General features: G+C 32.4%; 1 protein-coding gene across 1 annotated transcript; it reads left to right on the forward strand.

Annotated features, from left to right (window-relative positions):
* Positions 1-8,374: 8,374 nt before the first annotated feature.
* Smp_033010 (similar to 16 kDa calcium-binding protein) lies at positions 8,375-16,168 on the forward strand. Its single transcript, XM_018788708.1, has 4 exons — positions 8,375-8,399; positions 10,140-10,265; positions 12,797-12,891; positions 15,791-16,168. The coding sequence occupies exons 1-4, from the start codon at positions 8,391-8,393 to the stop codon at positions 15,996-15,998; spliced, it is 438 nt and encodes a 145-aa protein (XP_018654224.1). The 5' UTR covers positions 8,375-8,390; the 3' UTR covers positions 15,999-16,168.
* Positions 16,169-21,695: the final 5,527 nt, after the last annotated feature.

The raw sequence follows: 21,695 nt of genomic DNA on the forward strand, positions 1-21,695 counted from the left end.
GTGTTCGAATTTCTTCACATGCGGTTCATAGCTTGTCCTTCACACCTCGATGTTGATTGGTTCTTGTTGACCTTAAATCTGTCATTGTAAACAATGACAATGAATACTTCACTTCTACCCGAAGTTTGTTCTGATGATGTCGTTCAGAAGAACGATGAAAGCTCCACGACCAAACCATCCAGCTCAGAGAACAAAACCCCATCAAAAAAAGGTTTTGCACCAATTGATGCTCTTCAGCGAAGTGACCCCACATTCTTGAAGAAAGTAGTCTTTCACTATCGATTCGAACCAGTATCACAATCACCGATAGTTTCGGTGATCTATGCCGGCCGAGAATGACCTGGTGTGGAACCAACACAAAAGCTCATGTTGAGACTAAATCGATGTTATCCAGTAGGTATTCAGGGTTAGATGGTATGGTATCAATCAATATTCTGTAATCTATGTGTTAAACATGCTTTCATTTACCAGTTTTAAACTAGCCTTTGTCATTACTTTTATTAACTAAAATTAAGTAGTTAGCATAAGATCGAATTTCAGTAGTACAAGGTATAACTAGTTGATAGACACCTGGTCATACGTTTCCTAACGTTTTGTAGACTATGAAAGTTGGATAGAATTATAATGGTAAAGTGTCCTTATTTGTCAATTTTTTAAAGCAATACTGAAAGAGAATTGATTAGGGGATCTTAAGTAGATTTTTAAAAAGAAAACCGCCTGGTTTGAAAGTTTATAACAATAAAACAAGATATACATAAATAATTGAATAAAAATAATCAGCAGATCGAAACGTATGTTCAAAGAAAATAGTTTCCCGTGGAATCAAAAATTAGGGCGTAACTTTACTACTGAAGACCACTTAGAATGATCATTTGCGGGTGATGTCACGATAGTGTCCAAATTGTAGTTCAAGTAAATGGGATGGTATATTGATGATGCGATTATTTTCCATTACAACTATTTATGATAATTAGATAGGTGATTGGAGAGAATTTCGTTTATTTGGAAACAATTGTTATCACGAGTTGATAAGAGTAAATCACCTGGTTTAAAGTTCAGAATAACTCTTATCTGAGTGATCACTGATTTATGTAAATAAGTTTAAAAAACAAACAACAATGTGTTCACATGACGAAATCAAGTCATTCTAGTAATCTGACAAATCCAAAGTAAATAAAACTTGAGTGATCTAATTAACTTAATTATGGACTGTAAATTTCAGGTTGAAAACAACCTACCACTAAGTTATTAGTACTGATATCTACTGAGAAGTTAGAGGAATGTTAAAGTATGACTTTATTACAATATAACGGGATAAATACGAAACGAAGTCGAACTTTCGGAGCTGTCCTACAGGAAACTATTATTTGTATAATCGTTAGTATTTAAACTATGGTAATTTTCCACGCTCCTGCTTGTAAACTTTTCATGATGCACGGGCTGTTATATCTTTTGTTTTTCTTAAGTTACTTTTAAATCATTACGAACCTATTACTCATTTCTTTTTCAAGTGTGGCTTACAATTCCCATATTGTAACTTCTTAATTATACTGGTATGAACAGGATTCTGAACTATATCCATAAATTTAAGCTATCTGATTTAAAGTTTCCTGCCTATTGTGTTGCGTTCTTTTCTGTTTATGAAGCGAGCGAACTTGAACGAAATACATTCTGGACCGACTGTAGTTAAGTACTAACCTTGACCATTTTCTCAATATCGTGTCATTGGTTAGCTGAGGGCCGTTGATATTAGATAGAAAACATAGTTGAGTCGATCAGTACTCGTTATAGGTCAACACAACTTCTTTCCTGTATTACAGTCCGAACTCACAGCCCCCAAGGCAAATCAAGAATACTGGTTTTTAATTTCGTATCCACTATCAGAATTCTAACAAAACGAGTACACATAGAGATTTAATAATTGGTACATTGAAACAAATGAATCTACAACTGTTTGTGTGTTTCACCTAAACTAATCAGTCCTTGGTTGTGGAAGTGGCAAAGTTCACCTAATATACAACTTTTAAGCTGGTAAGTGTCTAATTTCCTTGGTCGCTACCATAACTTTCTGATGAACCAATCAGCTGCAAAGTATGGAGTACTATATTCTATTTAGTATGGAATAAATATGATCTCACAATGTCTTGTGATTTTCATTAAGAACTATGTAAACAGTCAGACAAGCGGAGCCTTCTTGCCTAGTTTTCTTAATTACTTCGAGAATAATAATCCACTTTATAAAATAGAATGGTCGTACAAAATCCCACATTCTTAAACTCTGGATTAGAGCACCAGAATGCTAAGTAAGTGGTCACAAGTATTTTCTTTAGATTTGTAACTCAATTGATGATAAAAAGTAAAACATAGAAATACAACTCAGTATAATTGGTAAGTTTAAATAGGTAAATACGAGACGATTATCTATTCCTGTGTTTCTTTCTAGTTACAACTGTTACATCCGAACGAAGAACGAATGAATATATATATATATATACTATACAGATGACCTTTAAGGACTAGGAGTTGGTTCAAGACTGCTAGTGTTGGTTAACATATTATTGGTTTAACACAGGGACATGGTTATAGAATTCAGCATTCTGATTAGCAGTTTTGTCACATGATATTTAATGATCCATGGACATAACAATAACTACATTTATCTTTCACCTAACTCCGAATTCTTTATTTTAATTCAAATTCAGGATACTTCTTTTCCATCTATTCTGTTTTATAACTTAGTTCCTTCTAAAGTATTTTTCTGTTCCACTAACAAGTAAAACAATCATTTTAAGTAAATACTACAAGCTTACAAGCTGAAAAGCTAACAGAGCTGCGAGATGCTCAACACAACTACATTGATCACCTCAGAAGATAGATAAATCAAAAATATTCTTGAAACAAACTATGATGACAATCGCACTATACCTTTGTTAAGTAATTGAGCCGTTTTCTTCTCAACATCGAGAAATCAACAATATCTAATTAACACCAGATTCTAAGTGTTGTAATTAAGTCGAAACATGATTTTTTGAATCTATTTGAAAATAATGGCTATGGGCCTTAATCAGCGGGTAACGATCGTTGACCACATTGTAAATCCTACTTAGACATGTAGAATAATCATAATTAAGTTGTAATTAGCTTGGCGATATAAGCAAGCACATCACGGCAAAAACTGGAAATCAAAAATTACCCAGAGTCAAGGGTATCGAAAAAAACCAACCCTTTAGATTTATATAGTTTTGTTATAGCACTCATTAGTAAGTAAGTTTTTTAAACAAAAAAATGACGCTCAAGATATCGAGGTATTTGTGAATATTTTATCAGCAGTCAGAGGTCGGAATCTGTTTTGTGTGATATGGTCTACTTTTTGGTTCATTTTATGATATAATCGCATAATTCTGATATTTGGATTACTTCATCACCATTTTTATCAATTTTCCTACAAAATTTCACGATTCCATTTTCGGTTGTTGGTGTATCGACCATTTCTTTTAACTCTGGTATGATTATCAATCCGTTTTTATTCTTGTCCAAAGACTATGGCAGCATCAACTCCTTTCCTAGGAAGAAGAAAAAGAAATGATAATACTTTTGTTTTATTTCTGCTTGTAGAATGAGAAATTAGAAAAGTTTTTATGTACAACACATTTATTTTGCAGGAACTGACAAACAGGGACGAAACGCGTATGCTTAATTCCACTGTTGACCGCAATCTATCTACTCTGTGTCTTATTTGTAACGACGTTATGACTCAACTTTCAATGGTCTAGCTACTTTATATTCACCCAGAATTAACGATTTATATTCAGTCTATTGTAGTTTATATTAGCGACTTGTGGTTCTAGTTCAATGTTCTAAACAGTAATCTTTTTAAACAGATAGCGGAAAGGATGGGGTCTTGTTCATTTGATTCTGGGATGCTTTCATGAGTGAAAAAAGAAACTATGGATCTAGGCAATACTGCTGTATATAAGTATATACGTTAACTATGAATAGTATCAGATATCTGCTTACACGACAACTTGATGCACTGTGTACACGTACAACCGTATTTATGACGGTGAACTGACATCTATTATCAGATAAAAATTCTGGAGTTATAGGACTTTGCTGGACTTCATATTGTACGGTCAGATTAGTTATGTTTTCCAAAAATGTGTAAGATAGTTACTACTGAGTAAAAAATCATTCGGTGACATTTTCATTTACCTAAAGCTTGCTATTTTTCAGGATCTAATGGAATAGATAACCCATATAATTCTCCTTTATTCACTTTTGAAAAATCTATGATTTTAAACCAGCGGATGAAATTCATCCTGTGCAATTAAATTTCATTTAAATTTGGGTCAAAAAGCTTCGATAAAAGTTGGAAAATGAAGGTTAACGGACAAATCAAAGTATTAAATTTATAACTCAGAATAATTCAATCTTCAAGTCTCTGCCGCTATAAGCTAACACTACAGGAAACCATTATTGTAAGGAGAGAATGTGCATATACCTAAGAGACCTTGAGAGGACTGCGATATCTAATTAATTTCAGTGTTTATGTATTCATTGACGGAGTTATCTGATAATTTTTAAAGCTTACTTTGTGGAACAAAAAGAAGAGCTTACCATATTACGTCAACTTCAGGGAAAGATTTAGAGGACCGATAACTAGTGTTTATTGGGAAAGCAGAAATATAAAACCACAAAACGAGTATTTATTTATTTTATACATTTTGTTAACTTTTAGGAAGTATTTCCTAAATAGTCCGACTGGTCAATGACCATTATGTATTTTACCTATCAATAACAATAGAGATCGGTTATTCAGTTTTGTAGCAATATTACATCAACTAAATATCGGTCAAGATCTATTTATAATGGTGTGCTGTGGTATTGTATCTTACACTGTTATTCATGCGAATTTTCGATGTGAAAAGTAAAAGGTACGTGAGATCACTTATTCTATCTTACTCTGTTGGGGGTTTAAAGGGGTAGGTGTTTTCATGGAGCATTGATCGTGAGGAAAAATTTCAGTAACCTAATTCCTGATGATTATTGTGATTGTGGTAAAAGAATAACACTGTAAATGTCAAAACTATTGTACTACTCACTGTTGAAAAATAATTTTGGTATTTTCAAGGATATTAACATAAACTATAATTCTAGTTAAACAAATAAGTGTTTTGATGGAGCTTCTCTTTGGTCCAAAGTGTTTGTTTTAAAGGAAGAGAGGGGGACGTTCTTAACACAGCACAGTCATCAACTTCAGTGCGAATATTCGAAAGGTGATGGTAAACAATTTTTTCGTAAGTACGATTACAATCCTGTTTTATATGTTTTCCCTTCTGTGTCAGATTTTTCTAGTCCTGGCTTGTCTATCCTGATAGTTTGAGCAGACGAATGGGACCAAAATTGATTTGAACAGGAGGCTTTATTTTTGTAAAACAATTTTTGAGTTTATTTTGATATCAGTTATTGACTTTATTCAGTTAGAAAAAGTTGTTGGATCAGCTATCTAAGAGAAGTAATTCCTTCGCACTTAATAGGTGATATAAAAATGACCTAAAATACTGTGATATATTTCTCCTCAGTTATTGAGACTGATTTTCATTTGTAAGGAATGTTTCAATTGAAACTTTAGTTGAGACTGAGTAATTGGCTACAACATAGTTAAGTGAAATATTTATCAATATTCAGTTGGAATTAACGCCATTAAATTACATTGAATTTTCTTCATAAAAACTTGCTTGGTGAATTCAGAATAACCTCGACAGTTTATATTATTGAAAGTTAACCCAACAATCTTTAGCAGTGCAAGCTAGGGAACTGAAAAACAATTTCAAAGGATAGGAATAACATAACATGTTAGAAATAGGGTTTGGGACTAAGGTGACCTATCAAAATATTTTTCCAAAAGAAATGATTCTTAAAAGTGCTTCATTATAATTCTCTCGATAATCGAACAAAAGTATTAATCAAAAATAATAGTGGACATTAGAATTCTGCTAATATTTTTCTCAACAAAATTAATTTGTTCCACACTATGGTCTGTTCCATTTCCTAAAAGCGACCATCATTTTTAAAATAGTCTGTTTTTTATTGCTACTTTCGTATAATCAGTATCAGTTGAAACTTTCGTATTGCCTTGCATCCATGTCAGTTATCAGTTACGTTTACGGTTAATCACTAAATGTGAATTGTGTCTACTAAGTATTCACTTCATAGTTTCATTGGATTTTTATTGGTTAGTAGACTGTCGTCATAAAATTTATCCCCACACTTTTTATCAACCCTACCCTAACAACAAGCGTACGGAATAAACACTAGACACAAACTGTTAACCTTATTAAATAACTCATTTCATGACTGCTAAGTTCATTAAAGATGAAACCATTTTTAAATGCCTCAGTGACTGCATGAGTCATAACGGGTGAAATCGTTATGATAGGCGGAAATAACTAATCACCTAATATCATATAAATTTGATTTTGAACTTCGAGTGATCATTGGTTAAATGAAAAGTAACTCAGTTACCCAGTCTTGGTAGATTATTTGTATTTAAACCATAGTTTTAATTTCACATTTCAGTTTCTCGATGTGCTACCAAGCTATTTAATTTTTAAAAAAAACGTACTAGAATCAAAATATTTTAATTCCTAAATTCCGTTTTCTTTCTTCAGAGTGAAATACACACAGGTACTTAATAACTGGAAAACTTCATGGATCTGATGGTGAAAATGACTCATTATGAAGGATAGTTCTAAGTCAACAGAACTCCAAATATAGCTAGATATTTTTTAATTAACATGCTTGCTTTTCGTTATTACCTGTCAATCCTATACAATAACATAGTTTGTTGTGCAATATACATTGTTAGGTTTTTCTTAATTCTTTTGTTTTATAAATGAAACTAACAATCTTCTGACGTTTGAGAACGTTTTACGTGCGGAGTAAATTTACTGACTTATCCAGACTTAGACATGATTCACTAACAAAAGTTAGACGCAATATTTCCAAAAAATAAAAGCTTACTAATTCTCTGTATGAAGAGCGTTATTGTTATTTGAAACATTTCCGTGGAAGTTAATCAATATCGGTCGGCAAGTGATATATTCGTAAGTTTTTCATCACCAAAGCCGGTGCTCAGTGGTTTTCACTGTTACCCCAACTTAGATTAATCTGTGACGAGTAAAATTTGAAAACCAAAGCAATCTCCATAGAACCCCTTTAATTAAAATACTATGTTTCCCAATTTTTTGTCGTGCTTACTAGCTTAGATGTTTACTCATGGAAGCGAGAATCATCATTACAACACATATTTATGGACACATCATTCAATATCTACTACAAGTTAATTTCTAAAATATATTTCGTAAAGTACTTACCGTCTAGTTCTTTTTCTTAGCCTTTCCAGAATTAAGTCACAGTATTGCCTAAAATCACAAGGTGTTTTTGAGAAATCCTAAATAAAATTATTGAGGAGAAATGTATGTTATACCAAGGAGATTTTTTGATTGATTAATTCTTCAGAATATTTGTCTGTTAATATCATTCAAGAGTTTTATATTTGTAAACAACCTTTGGCGTTTCTTTATTTAAATTCTTCAGGATTAATAAAGTGAGGAAACTATGTGTTGGACGAATATACCATTCAGTAATTTTACTAAAACTGAACTCAAATTTCTGGAATACTAACAAGAACTGTACATGAATCTCCTTCAGGAATTAAAACTGAAAACTATCTCAAATATTAGTGCTTCATCTATTCATTATGAATTGGTCTATACAGATGTCGTATACCACAAACAACCACTTAATAAGTGTGAGGATATATTTAAAATATCTTTATACAAGACACTGCCCAATTTCAAAATGGTAACGATTGGAAACGCTGCTCGTGTTTTGTATGAATCTCTGTTTGGCCTCAAACCTACCATAAATAAGAAGAAAAAATATGAAAGCAAAAATATACTTAACACATCTTTTTTTCAAAAGTACATCCATTAAATTCAGTGATGAGAATGTAACCATATTTCAGTAATTGTTGATCAATAAAAGATACAGAGTATCAGTGTGCACCCAAATGGATATAGTGACTAAACCATGTGACCAGATTCTGTAGATTATTCTTTCAACCAGTTAATAGGCAGATGAATATTTTCAATCTACTAATATTATAACTTAGATATTATTATTTACTGATTGTTTTCTTAAAACCAATTGAATGAATAACTAAACAGTTGTGAGAAGAAAACTTTTGATGATAGTGATTATGATTAGATACTTAAATAAACGACCTTGAAAAACTAAAGCGTGGAAATCATATCTAATATGCATTGAATAAACAGAGATAAACTTTTATATTCATGATTAATGAAACCTAGTTAATTCATCGAATTATGAACTCGGTAAGTTACTTTTTAATTAGCAAAATATACTTTTATACTACAATCGAACATAAATATGCAACACCAGTTTTTTAGAAGTCGAATACCTCTGTTACAGATGGTTTGTATCAGAGTTTGGTCACGAAGAATTTTCTTGTCTACATTTACTTACCCGGTATAATCGTTGAGAGGTTGTAATATTCATAAGACCACATTGTCTTCTTGTACCATTAAAACATAGTGTCAACATGAGCATTATCAACAGGAATTAAACTTCTTCTGTATTATACACCATAGCTAAGAAATCCAAGGATGAAAAAATAATAACCTTGACTCCTTTTTTAAAGGATACTCCTAAACAAATTAAATTAGTGGGATACAGTCATTCAGACGACGGATAAATAATGTTTTTTACGAACATTGCTCATTCAAGGAAAATTCAAGTGAAAAATAGATTTGCAAACCATAACTAATTTGTTATATAGAAGGGCAACGTCTCTTCAAGTAGACCTTCAAAGCAGAATCGATCCATAGGTATCCAACTAAAGAAGGAATAAGCCTAGCAAGGAGAAGTAAATCAACTATATTTGTTGGTTGTGGCATTTTAAATTTGTGAGTTGTATTTACATAGTGATGGTTCAGCTATGAGTTTCGACCAGTTAAAGTTTGTCTAGAAACTGGCCATTAATCAATGTAAATGAAACCTATAAAATTTCGAGTATCTCAATCTAGTTGATGTACTTTCAGCATGAAAATAAATCCTCATATACCGTAGTCTTCTCTATTTTTTCAAGCTGTTGTAGTCCACGGGGGGGTGGGTTCCAGAATGTAGGGTTTTATTTCTCTATTATTAAAAGGTAAGCTCTATCATGTATAAGGTTAGATTTTCGCAGCAGTATTAGTTAGCAAGAAAGTAGTTTCCCCTAGCTTATCTATAGAAATCTCGGCAGTACTAGTTTACAAGAATAATATCAAAACTGCAGATGATTTCATAGGTAATTTATACTTGAAATGGTACAGATATTGTCAGTAACTATAAATTCTTCAGATCCTGTTTCAAAAAACTTAGCTATCATATAATATGGTTCTGTATCATTTCCATTAATAGTTAATCAATCGAATGTAGTCTATAAAATGGATTTTAAGCAATGTTAATAATGAACTACATTCTGATCTCGAAACCATATTTGAAACGCCATTTTTTGATATATTTTGAGATATTGTATAATTTTACAGTTTTAAGTATCCTAGACGTTTTTTATTTTTGGATAAACTAGTCAATGACATTTTTCTTGTTCATCTGTTTGGTAAATATCCGGTTTCTTAATGTTGGAACTGTCAATCTTCTAACAAAATAAACTTGTTAATCCATCAGAATTAGCGACATTATTAGAAGGAAGTATCATTAACAGATCTTTGTCATAATTCTCCTGAAGAATTTTCCATTTGTGTATTATGATGTGAAATAATATTTGGCTTCCACTTTTTTTATTTTATTGATAACTTTAATACTGACCCATAGATCTACGAAATAATGCACTGCAGGGCTTTTGTATTTACTTTCACATAAACCCCTTATGCAATTGAACCTCATTCTACTGAAGGAGTACATACAGCAACATATGAATGATCTGTTTTCTTAGAGGAAATTTATTTACTAACTAAACAAGATTAGCCATAGAAGTAGATTTGCGTCCCATTTAAAAGTTTTGATTGATGTTTAATTAGTGAATGGTTGTATTATACTTCTTTGCATAGAAGAAAAATTATTTATCCATACTTGAAAGAGATTTCGACTTGCTTGACAGAAATAAAAATGGTTGGTTAAGCAAAAAAGAAGTTCAGAACTGTCTAATCTCGTTTGGATTCGATCCACGTTATACACAGGTAGGTTTTGAGTTTATTTTCTGTGCTATTCGAACGGTCTTGTAGTTCCATCTTTTTTTATTTGTTAGTTGTGGTATGTGAATGGGAAAATTGAAATGTAGTCACATGTTGAGCTTTAAAAAAGAAATTTTCACTACCGAACACAAAACAATCACTTGACATGAAATAAATTACATTTTTTAGAATAAAAGTAGGAAATTGAATACTGGATTTAGTGATTTGTTATCGGTCGACGAATGACCGGCAATTTTTAACTTTGGGTCAACTATTCGGTACTTTACTTAAGTGGCAGATTTCTTAAAAGATGACTTATGAATTAGATCCTAAAATACTGGATAGCTACCTAATGTTCGAGTATAAACATATCTAACTAATAAGAGGAAAAAGTCAATCTTTCTGAGAACAACGTAATAAAATCATTATTACATTTGTGGGGACTATAAGAATGACATTCATGACCATTTAAAACAAGTAACAGCCGAAATTGATTAGCCATGGACAATACATCACAGAATAAACATGTTTATGGATACATACATTATCACATCGTTATATATATAGACTTTTCAATAACTTCCGCGTGTCAACTAACAGTTCATTCAATCTGACATACAGCAAATATAAATCGAAATCGCGGGATGACATTTCACTAATTTATATCAACAATCCCAAGCCACTGATCAAGTTTTATAGGTTATTTTATTGACTGGTAATGACATCAGCCAGATAATCACTCGTCTTTAGAGTGTAATCATGTGAATGACAATGTATAAAATGACAAAAATCATTTAATTGCTGGAAATCTTACTGCAAAGTGTTGTGACTTTCGCCCTGTTAATTATATCGCATGATTTATTCACCAATCAGAACACGACTTATATACTCTTAGCACTGTACGAAATCAATGAAATATTAACTGATACGAGGAGCCTAGAGTCCTTGTTGGTCCATCCCGTCTAGCCCAGTCTGTTGGGTCCGGAACACAGCTCCTACTGTGTGAATCATATATTTCAGACATGGTTTATATACAAGCAAACAAGACCACATCATACCATAAAATAAAAAATAACTATTGTACGGGACCAAGCCCAAAAGTGGCTGTGATTGTAAGAGGCTGTAATTAATCGACTGAGTACAACTTAAGATAAAAGCTTATAATAAAAAGAATATATATATAGTCTTGTTTCTTATCAGGTATACAGTAAGGATATACGTTATAATAGTCCATAAATAGTTCTTAGCAGTTACCATTCATTTATTCTTCGTTTAGGTAACACATTTTAATAGTTTTCATTGTTGATTGGAGTTGGGGGCCGAGCTGTATATATATCTGAATTCATAAAAATAACAATCTATTTTAAATTTGACCAACTGAAATCGTAGCACGATAGGTTGTATAAATTTTTAAATGGAGAAGAATAATGGATTCACATCAGGCTTTACTCTAATATACAGTAATATTTATATGTATGTACGAAATTATTAAACCAATCAAGGCAGTTTATGAGTCAATGATAACAGTGGAATAGATTACATAATCAAAATTAATAATAAGTAGAAAGTACAAATTGATAGTGTAATGACAGGTGTACTAGTTGTGATAAGAATAATAAAATGCTTGAATCAATGTTACATAATAGGAAAATAGGTTAATGATTAGAAAAATATAGACACTGAAATAACATTCATAAAATTATAAGATTACGTAATAAGAAGTGTTCAGATAATTGGAAGCGAATATTAGAAAAATTATAAGTAAATAATTGATAGGGGGGTGAAGAAAAATAAACGAAGAAAGAGTATGGAAAATAAGATTATTTATTAAGGCCAAGGGAGGGATAAGGGTGTTACAAATTTCTTATGAACACAAAGACTTGGGTAGTTGGATCGAATTCCTATAGCTTCTGTTATGTGTAAGAGACGAGATCGAACCCCATATGGAAAACTAGTAGCAATACGATAACAACCAATACAAATAAATTTTAGTTTATTCTTTGGAAGATAAAGGTCCACAACGACAGCTAACCATATTATAACATTTTAGGAACACCAAGACCTCCAAATATTCTTGCAAGTGTTACACTAATAATGATCAGCGAGAAATCTTACTTATCGAAATTTTGAGCGAAAATATGTCTTTCTTAACCTCGTTATTTAAAAACAAACGTCTGAATAAACTTAAATTAGAGGTATCTTTACATTTTATTGGAACTTGAAGAAAGGTATTCAATTGTAAAATCCTTCGGGTTTTGTTTCAGCATGGTTGAACACCAAATACATTCAGGTTAAGGAATTAAACAGTATGTTTGCGTTATTCTGTTGACTCTTTATTAGTAAGACTGAGTTCATCATTATCCAACAGCAGATGGAGAACAATCTGGAAACAGAAAGTAGTGGAAAAGCATAAAATCGTATTTTGGAGCCTCTCGGGTTTTATTCACTATTCATATAATGTTAGTCAATGATTGAAATTACTTTACGTGAACAAAATTTCCTCTAACTATATAATGAATATCTTATGCTCATTTAAGGAGTTCATGGCACACTTCGATGTAAATAATGATGACAAAATAACAAAAACAGAATTTCTTGAAGCTGCGAAACAAATTAAAATTGGGAAAATAACGTGAGTTATGATACCGTTTTCGTTTGTACCTTTATTATCAATATATTGTTTATTGTGTAATCCGAAGATGCTATGAAAAGCTATATGACTTAATCTGAAGTAATAATATTTAGCTTACAAACAACATTGTACCACATAATCCAGATCAAAACTACAGACCATGCTTTATTCATGAAAAAGTTTGCCAATTTTCGTTTCCTTTATGTATATTTAGTAAGTTGAATGTTTTTATGGATCTACGACACAGGAATAAACGCCTAAATAATTTGATTGTTATATTTTTTGAGCGTAATTCCAGTGTTTAGAAAGTGACAAATCGTGGCAATTAAAATCTCTGAATGCCAAGGTGCCTAGAGGTGCATATAAAGCTACTTTTTTACAATTCACTAGTTTTGAACAATGCCAATAGACATTCATGACTTAAAGCAGTCTGTCTAAGAGAAATATGTACAATTAGTCGTAAGGCAATTTTAATATAATGTTCCCATCTTGTCAACCATTTTTAATGTACATAAGACAAATAGACTTTGTTTTGAAAAACTCTCAATTTCAACAACCTGTCAGGATTTGTGTAATCACCTGACTTATTGTTTGATGACTTAATAGGCACCATTGATGATTAACTCACCACCACCGAAGTATAAATCATGTGCGTTAGTGAAAAAAGATTAAACTTCTCAGTTTATTAAAATATCCAGTCGATTAGTGATTAAGATCACATACAGCAGATGTGACACGTCAAAATTAGTTATGGAGAGGAAAGTGGTTTATTTGATAAAGCCGAATGAGAAGGAATTCTAGTTAACTGGTATATATATATATATATATATATATATATATATATTCGATTGGTCTTCACAAATTTTCATGTATTGATTTGTTGTCCGCATCGCTTAATCACTTTTAAAGCTTACGGAGTAGTAGTGTCAGAGCTTCCATGACCGTGACCAAATAAAGAAGAACAAATAGTTTGACTTCTCAGGTTTTCTTTTGGCTTAAATTTCACAGTTGGTTTTGATCTGATAGATAATTATCAAGAAATTTCTTTCTAAATAAGCAGTACTTCATTACTTATCGACGCAAAAATACTTCTATAGCCTGGAGTATAACCTTAACAAAACTGCAACAGGCGATCTGAGATGGTAAACACAAGAAAGTTTTGGAGACTTAGGGATGGATAACTGATGGTTCTGAATCTCAAACTGGATATAAAAACACAATATACTGTGTCATTATCAAGCTTTCACTTGACAACTTCGAGTAAATTGAGCATTTGGTATCTCGTTAATGATAAAAATAATATACTTGTAATGTCTTAAGCAGTAGGAAATTAAATTTCTGACGTTTCATGTAAGCCACTTCCTCAGATAATAAAAATGAATAAACGAACTAAATTAACAGTTTAAATAGTGCAAAGGACACAGCAGAATATATTTAGCTAAAACCAAGTTAAAATAGATCTGATCACGCCTGTGTTATGCCCTTTTGGTTAAGGTTATTTTAGTGTATGAGACACAGCTATGCGTGTGTGAAAAATGTGACATATGTGATGTAGAAGAGTAAGAGTGGGTACTTTGGTATGTTTGTTAGTGATTTGAGATTTCAACAGGATGATTGCCTGGATAAATGGTCCATTTTGGATGGATCATTAGGCCTTTCTTTCTGTTAAGTGCAGTAGTGTTTACTAAAATATAAAGGGCTTCAGCCGTTCACCTTTCTTTATAACTGGAAAATCTTTTGGGAATTATTTTGATACTGCTAATATCAATTTGATTGTTTGCTAAAAATAATATTAACTGCTATTGATGATTTGATTTGTATATTTCCTAGATCTACAGGATTATTTGAGGTCTTTTTGTGTAGCTCAAATGTTGTTTTACACGAGTCATGATTTCACAAGAAAACTTACTAATATAGTATGCATCTTAACCTACATATCCTTGTCTGTAAACACATTTCTGTATAGAAGTGATCGGGATCTCATCTTTCATTCAAATCCAAGCATCTCTAAGTGTTCTTTATTTTATAGAATCCTTTAATTCTGTGTAATCTTAGGATACGTTTGTAGTTTTTCTGTTGTGCCATGACGGTATGATATAATCAAGCTACCATCTCATGATAATTCATTCAACTCATTATTATTCGGAGGAACCAGATATATATGCGCCGCACAAATCTCATTTGATTTGTGTGAGGGCTGTGATACTGCCTGGGTGCCCAAACCGAAGCAGGTCTAGTGTTTAAGCGCTCGCGCGAGAGACTGATAGGTCCTGGGTTATTATTATTCAACTGAAGAACATTTCGTTTTAGTATATTGTGAATAATATTTATAGAAAAATTAATAAATTATATGGGTATAAATGGGATAGAAGGTTTATGAATTTTTGATAATCCATAAAAACGTGACGTGGTACATTTTACCAAAAATATTCTGCTTTGAGTCCTTTGTACTATTTAAATTCTGTTAATTTAATTCGTTTATTTATTTTTATTATCTGAAGGAGTGGCTTACACGAAACGTCAGAAATCTAACTTTCTATTTATTGGGATTTTACAAATACATTATTTTCATTATTAACAAGATACCATAGTTTGGTCTCGACAACAGTCACATGCCTTCTTTAAGAAGTGATTTTTGACTCCAGTAGCTTTTATGTATTGTGAGAGTGCATCTCAAAATTCAATGAATGTGTTGGATTCAGCGCTGATAACATTTAGCAAAACATAAGTGAATTCTAAAGATTATCACTAGTGTTTAGAAAAATTTGTTCTAAAATGAGAAAATTCATCAGTTTTCAAACAGTATACTCGTGTACAACTAATGTATCGACGAATTTTATCCATCAACGCTGTAAATATGTTTCATCTCAGAGTTGTTTTATGTTTGTTTTTATTCCAGTGACGCAGAAATGCGTTCAGCATTTAGAAGTGCTGATAAAAATAAATCTGGTCAAATCGATGCCTATGAGTTGAGGGATTTTTTGAAAAAACAGAAAAATGTCGTTTCCATGGATCTCTGTACCAAGTGGATAAAACAGAATGACAAAAATGGAGACCAAAAGTTGGATTATGAAGAATTTTTGAAGTTTGTTCAGTCCATGTTATAAAAAGAGGACGTTGACTTCATTCAATCACCTTTAAGATACTAAAAACTATCATAAGATTTAGTATTTAAAAGTAGTCATTTGTGTATTTTTTTAAAAAACTATCTCCATTACAATGAACGTATAAATAAACTATGAGAGTTATCTGAGGAGGATAATACTTACATTTATGCAAATAATTAGTATCATTTTAATTGTTCTCTTTAAAGCTACGTTTAAAGTGTATGAAGTCCTGTTACGATTAATGAGGTTTTTTACATTAGATAGCTTCATAAAGTTATATAGTTAGGATATGTTCTTCATAAAAGTGAGGACTAAGTATCTGCGTTATCGTGAACTGATGCTAACGTGTGAAAATCATATACCTAGTCTCTCAGAAACGAGCTCGATACCTACAGTTATAATGTGAATAAGTCCAAACTGGAACTTGAAAGGAGTCTAGAATAAATTGCTTAAATTAACTGGTAAACATTATAAACCAAGTCAATGAGCTTGAACGAAACGGAAAATTCTTTCATTTCAAATCTGAGCTTGTGAACAAGATACCGTATTAGATTGTTACAATCATGTATAACTGTAAAAGTATATCTAACGAATTTTTCTTAGATTTAACGACATACACTGCGGTGAATAACCGGTACATTTACTGTACAGTTACATACTTTATGCTATGTTTAAACCTATCATAATAATAAAATACAATTTCATAATACATACTTAGAATTTGAGTTATATATTGTGTTTTGACGCAGTTCTAGACTTATTGGGATTAATACCATTTCGTTAAGTCATTTCATATTCACAAGCACTACCAGCTAACTAAAGATCTAGTTGTAATTATCATAGTGAAATCCACGATGAATTGACTAAAGCACAGTACGGTAACTGTATAATGTTCAATTTGTTTCTCTCGTTATCATAAACCGCAATAAATACCTGATAGATGACTATCAGGGTAATGAAGGACAACCTTGATAAAAATCAAACACAACACGGTTTTTAGTGGACTGATGGGACGATAATATAAACGGTTTAAGTGTTATATCACCATACTTATTTAGGTTACCAAGAGGAGATTCATATTGCAAAAGCAGGTGATATTTTTTATAGCAATCCGATATAATCTAAAGAACTACTAGAGAGCAATGAAAATTGAAGGAATTTTTCAATCAGTTTGGAAAATTCCCGGTAGTATGGTTTTAATGTATATAAAAATATAGCTCAGGACCTTCATGGAAATTTGGGTCGCTGGTTAAATGATGCAACATCTCTAAACTCGGTATTCAAATCCGTATGGGAGCGAGTTTTCAGCTAAAAAGACCACCAGTGATGTTATATTTTCAACAGTCCCAAACTAACATCATTTCACCATGAAATTTATCACTATATTATTTATTCTCCATCAAGTGTCAGTCTAGTTAGTCAAGTAGTTGAAAATGGAGAACAGTTCATAATTAAAATAAATACCATGCATTTGTAGCTACTGGGAAAACTGTAAGTAGTACAAACGAATAAAGCGTTATATATATGCATCCACTCACAGATTATTCTAGGACTACTTTGGCAAATGCCCCTTTAAGTGTGTCCACGAATCTCTCGACATGACCGTTGAATTGCAGGTGGTAAGGAGTCTTGATATACTTAATGACATTTAGCTTTCTTTACCATCGGGAAAACGATGACTGATAACTGCACTAATAATCATGGGTATCAATGTTCACCATTATTTCAACCTTTGGACTAAACTGAGTTAATGGAAAATCTTCAGATGAATTTTTCTTTAATTCATCCTAGGGATTCTGACTATTTGGATCAATTCTATGTTGGATTGGTGGTCAAAAATTGACTCAATGGATGGTGTAATTTATTCACAGAATTTACAGAAACACTATAATATCCAATCATCCCAAGAAATGACCTTAGTGTATGCACTGATATCTGTTTAATAGCATTTGTATCATATAGACCTGTTGGATGACCTTTTTATAAAAAAAAATATATCCAAGACACGTAAAGCATTAACGAAAAAAATCCAAATTTGTATTCCTGTAGGTAGAAACCAGAATGAGACATTTTGTGAGCACTGCATCTGAACGAATCATCCATTAATCTGGAATGGGACCAATAATTAATGTTAAACAGACAAGCTGCCAAACCGTCAAGATTCTACAACATTGTATCCACTAATCGCAGTCGGTTTTGAGCCGAATGGTAATCAGTTACACTGACTAAAGCCATGATGAGTTTCAATAATTAGGTTCATGCCGTTGCTTCTGTCCTCGACATCTAATCAAAATACAGAAACAGCAAACCGATCTTCTTTCTTCAAACAAGGGTTGAAGGTCACAACAATTTGGTGATAGGGACTCAAAAGGGAGATGATACAAGATGATTATTTTATTTGGACAAAGATTTAATACTGCCTCAATAGTACAAACACAGGCTCTTCAAGAACGATGAATTGGAAAATTAACGGCAAAATTTATTTTCTTTAGTCCACAATTGTGCCAGAGCGGAAAGATATATAATCATCGCTTCGTACGAACCAGCAATTTAATTTTAATGAGGAATGATCACATTCAAATCATGGTTTGGCTGAACAGATGTTTTTCGAGTAGAGTATGTTGCTACTGTTGAAGAGAAAGTTATATTGTTATTACAAAACTGGATCCACGTGAGCACCAAAAGTATGAAAATTATATCTTACCAAAATATACCACTGAATATATGAGTTGTGGTGAAACTAATGGGATCTTAAATAAGATATTTTGTAAACAAATATCCTTATTCTATAATCAGTATAACTATCTCCAATTAATGAAAGTTGATGATTACCTTACATAAACTGAGAGAGTTACTTTTCTGTCCAAACGACTCAAATTAGATGCCTTGGATTATGACCAGCTTCAATATTTGCGATTTGCTTTTGAGACTCAATTATCCACGAAGACTGATATTCGAACGAGACTGCTATCATAAATTGAATAAGATAATCAAATGACGCTGCGGATGGTTAATGAAGAATGTCAATGCCTGGTTAACCTGAAACATGATCCCGCTATGATAAAAATTAGAGTATAGCCATCAAGCCTCATTGCTAACTACGTTAAATTAGGTAGAAGATAAGATTTTACAATTAGTAGCCAATAGCAATCCAAGTTTGTCAAATTGTCAACAAATTATTAATTCTGTGCCTCGAAGCATCTCACTATAACTTGAAACTTCAGAAATCAAAGATACAACATATGTTACAGAATTGGTCATAAGGAAGCACTTTGTGACCACGATCAAGAAAAGCTTTGTCAGAATTGAGAAGGCTAGATGAAAACTACACGAACATATGCATTCAGTGTGGCAGACAAAATATGATATGCGGATTTACTAATAGAGGGAATTCATATTTGGTTACTATTGTATATAGCTTCGGATATGACACTTGTTTTTTTAGAAGGTATGGAATTTGATAGGCTTCTGACCTATATACTCTTAAAAACACCTTTTGAGATATACTAAAATTTGTTGGAGTGATCTAATGTGCTGTTCAATTCAGTGAGAATTCCTTTACCCAAACTTGTTATATAACAAGTAAACATGTTTTGGATCTAATCGGCATCGACTAGATTAGCGACCTGAACCTATGGGATGTATCATTAAATGGTTGAAACATCTATAGATGTCCGACTGTCTTAAATGTAACTACCAAGGACCTATGTACAGTAGATATTTGAGTAAAGCATGTAAGTCTATTCCAAAACATGGGGTATTGCACAATCTAAAAATTTAAATCATACCTACAACACATGAAACCTGTTTTCTATCCAAAACGCCAAATAAATCCATACCGAAAGCTGATAGAGAATTAGATCATTTAGAGAAGCTCGGTGTCATACAGCAAGCCGTTTCTTCGTCATCGGTAGTTTAATCTTAATAGTTCACAAAAAAAGTAACTATTCGCCTTTATGAAGAATTTTCAATTTATTTGAATGACGTACTGCAAACTCCTTCATATACAATCTCCTACCAGAGGATATACGTATTAAGTCAGTCAGTGGATGTTACTTTGCTCAATTACACTTTCGAACAGCGAACAAAATACATTGGGGAGCATATTTGTTATGCAAGAAATCTCACAATTGCTAAAACATCGGATTCATTGAGAAATCTAATACTTGTTATAAGAATATGTTCATAAAAAACGCCCGTCATTTGACGATTGAATTTCATCAATACACATTAAAGGAAAGTGACAATTCCTACAGTGTACAGAAGCCAAAGATTAACGGATTAAAATCAATATAGTTTACTTCATATGTTTGAGGGATGGTCATACAAATAAATAAGCCTTAGTAACATGAAATGGAAAACTAAACAGCTGGTAAAACTAAGAGATAAAAAGTCATCTCACTTAGAAATCCAAGAATTTTAGGCCAGTGTATGAGCAATCATAGTTTTGAACTTAATGTAGCTACTAGCTTGAATGGTGAAATTCTTGTGATACCGGGATCAAAATAACCAGTAGGACTAAGATGAATATCACTTTCATACTTTAAAATTAATTAAGTACATTTTTAGACCACGAATTAGGTTCGTAGTAGTGTATTGGGCTAACACGACATGTGGCTCCAATTCAGGGAGAGTAATAACTTTCTACTGACCTCCTTTAATAGTAGGACTCTTTATACCTAACCCACGCTCCAGCCAGATAAAGAAGTAATTCGTGATCACTGAACATGAAATAAGTTTGTTCTATCTTAGTATGATATGGGTGAATAAACCTGTAGACATTCAAACCACTGAATAACTTTATAATTTGATAACATGACAATATACAACTTGGTTATACCCCAATATTTACATTGACATACCTTCTACTTACTATCACTTCGTTGTACATCGCGTACGAAGATAGGTAATGCATATCTTAACAGTGTGTGTCCAATTTCTAACCATAAGGTTCAGTATTCATCCCAACACTTTCGTTTTAGGTAGCTTAGTAATACGGTTGAACCTCACACAAGTGTGCCTCAGAGCTTAGTACAAGGACCTGCACCTTGAATGTTTAGCTAACATTAGACAGTAGATCACCTGTTTGACTCGACTGGTAGTTAGACAAGGGATGAGCTATCATCTTAGAGCCAAGATTACGAAAGTAAAGTATTCTAGGTTTATGGAAAAATCTACTTTTTCGGAGTCTCATGACATTTGTAATATATTAAAAATCATGGACGGTTTTGAATGGTCGGTTATATACTATGTTGTAACAAAACGACTGTGGATTAGTGAGCATTTACTACTGTGTCTATTTTGTATTCTTAAAGCGATAATAATAGTAGTAATTACAATAAAGCGATAATTAGTTAAGCGGAATTACTGACTAGAAATGAAAAATACAACGGAGTCTAAAATGTGTTGGGACGGCTTTGAAAAGCACGACGAAGCCTCTCTAGACTCTGGGGGAGGCAAAGATATTCCATACAATCAGAACCTGATAGAGCCTTCTACAAAGTTAACGTGACATGCTACGGTTGGACGATGGCATAACTTGTGCATTGGTTGAATTATAATGTTATAGCCAATACTAATAATTATAAATACCTATGACTAAAGATGGATAGTGGCTAGCAGTGGAATCCAGAACGCGCGTTTCGTCCTATTTGGGACTCGTCAGCCGGATGTACCTGCGTCTCAGAGTTGACTGTC

The sequence above is a fragment of the Schistosoma mansoni genome, chromosome W (assembly GCF_000237925.1).
Source record: "Schistosoma mansoni strain Puerto Rico chromosome W, complete genome".
Lineage (NCBI taxonomy): Eukaryota > Metazoa > Platyhelminthes > Trematoda > Strigeidida > Schistosomatidae > Schistosoma > Schistosoma mansoni.

What these genes read in the sequence shown, in the direction of transcription:
- Smp_033010 (XM_018788708.1), top strand. An exon ending in TCGATCCACGTTATACACAG is followed by an intron (nt 10,266 to 12,796) that starts GTAGGTTTTGAG and finishes TGCTCATTTAAG; the next exon opens with GAGTTCATGGCACACTTCGA. An exon ending in ATTAAAATTGGGAAAATAAC is followed by an intron (nt 12,892 to 15,790) that starts GTGAGTTATGAT and finishes TTTTTATTCCAG; the next exon opens with TGACGCAGAAATGCGTTCAG.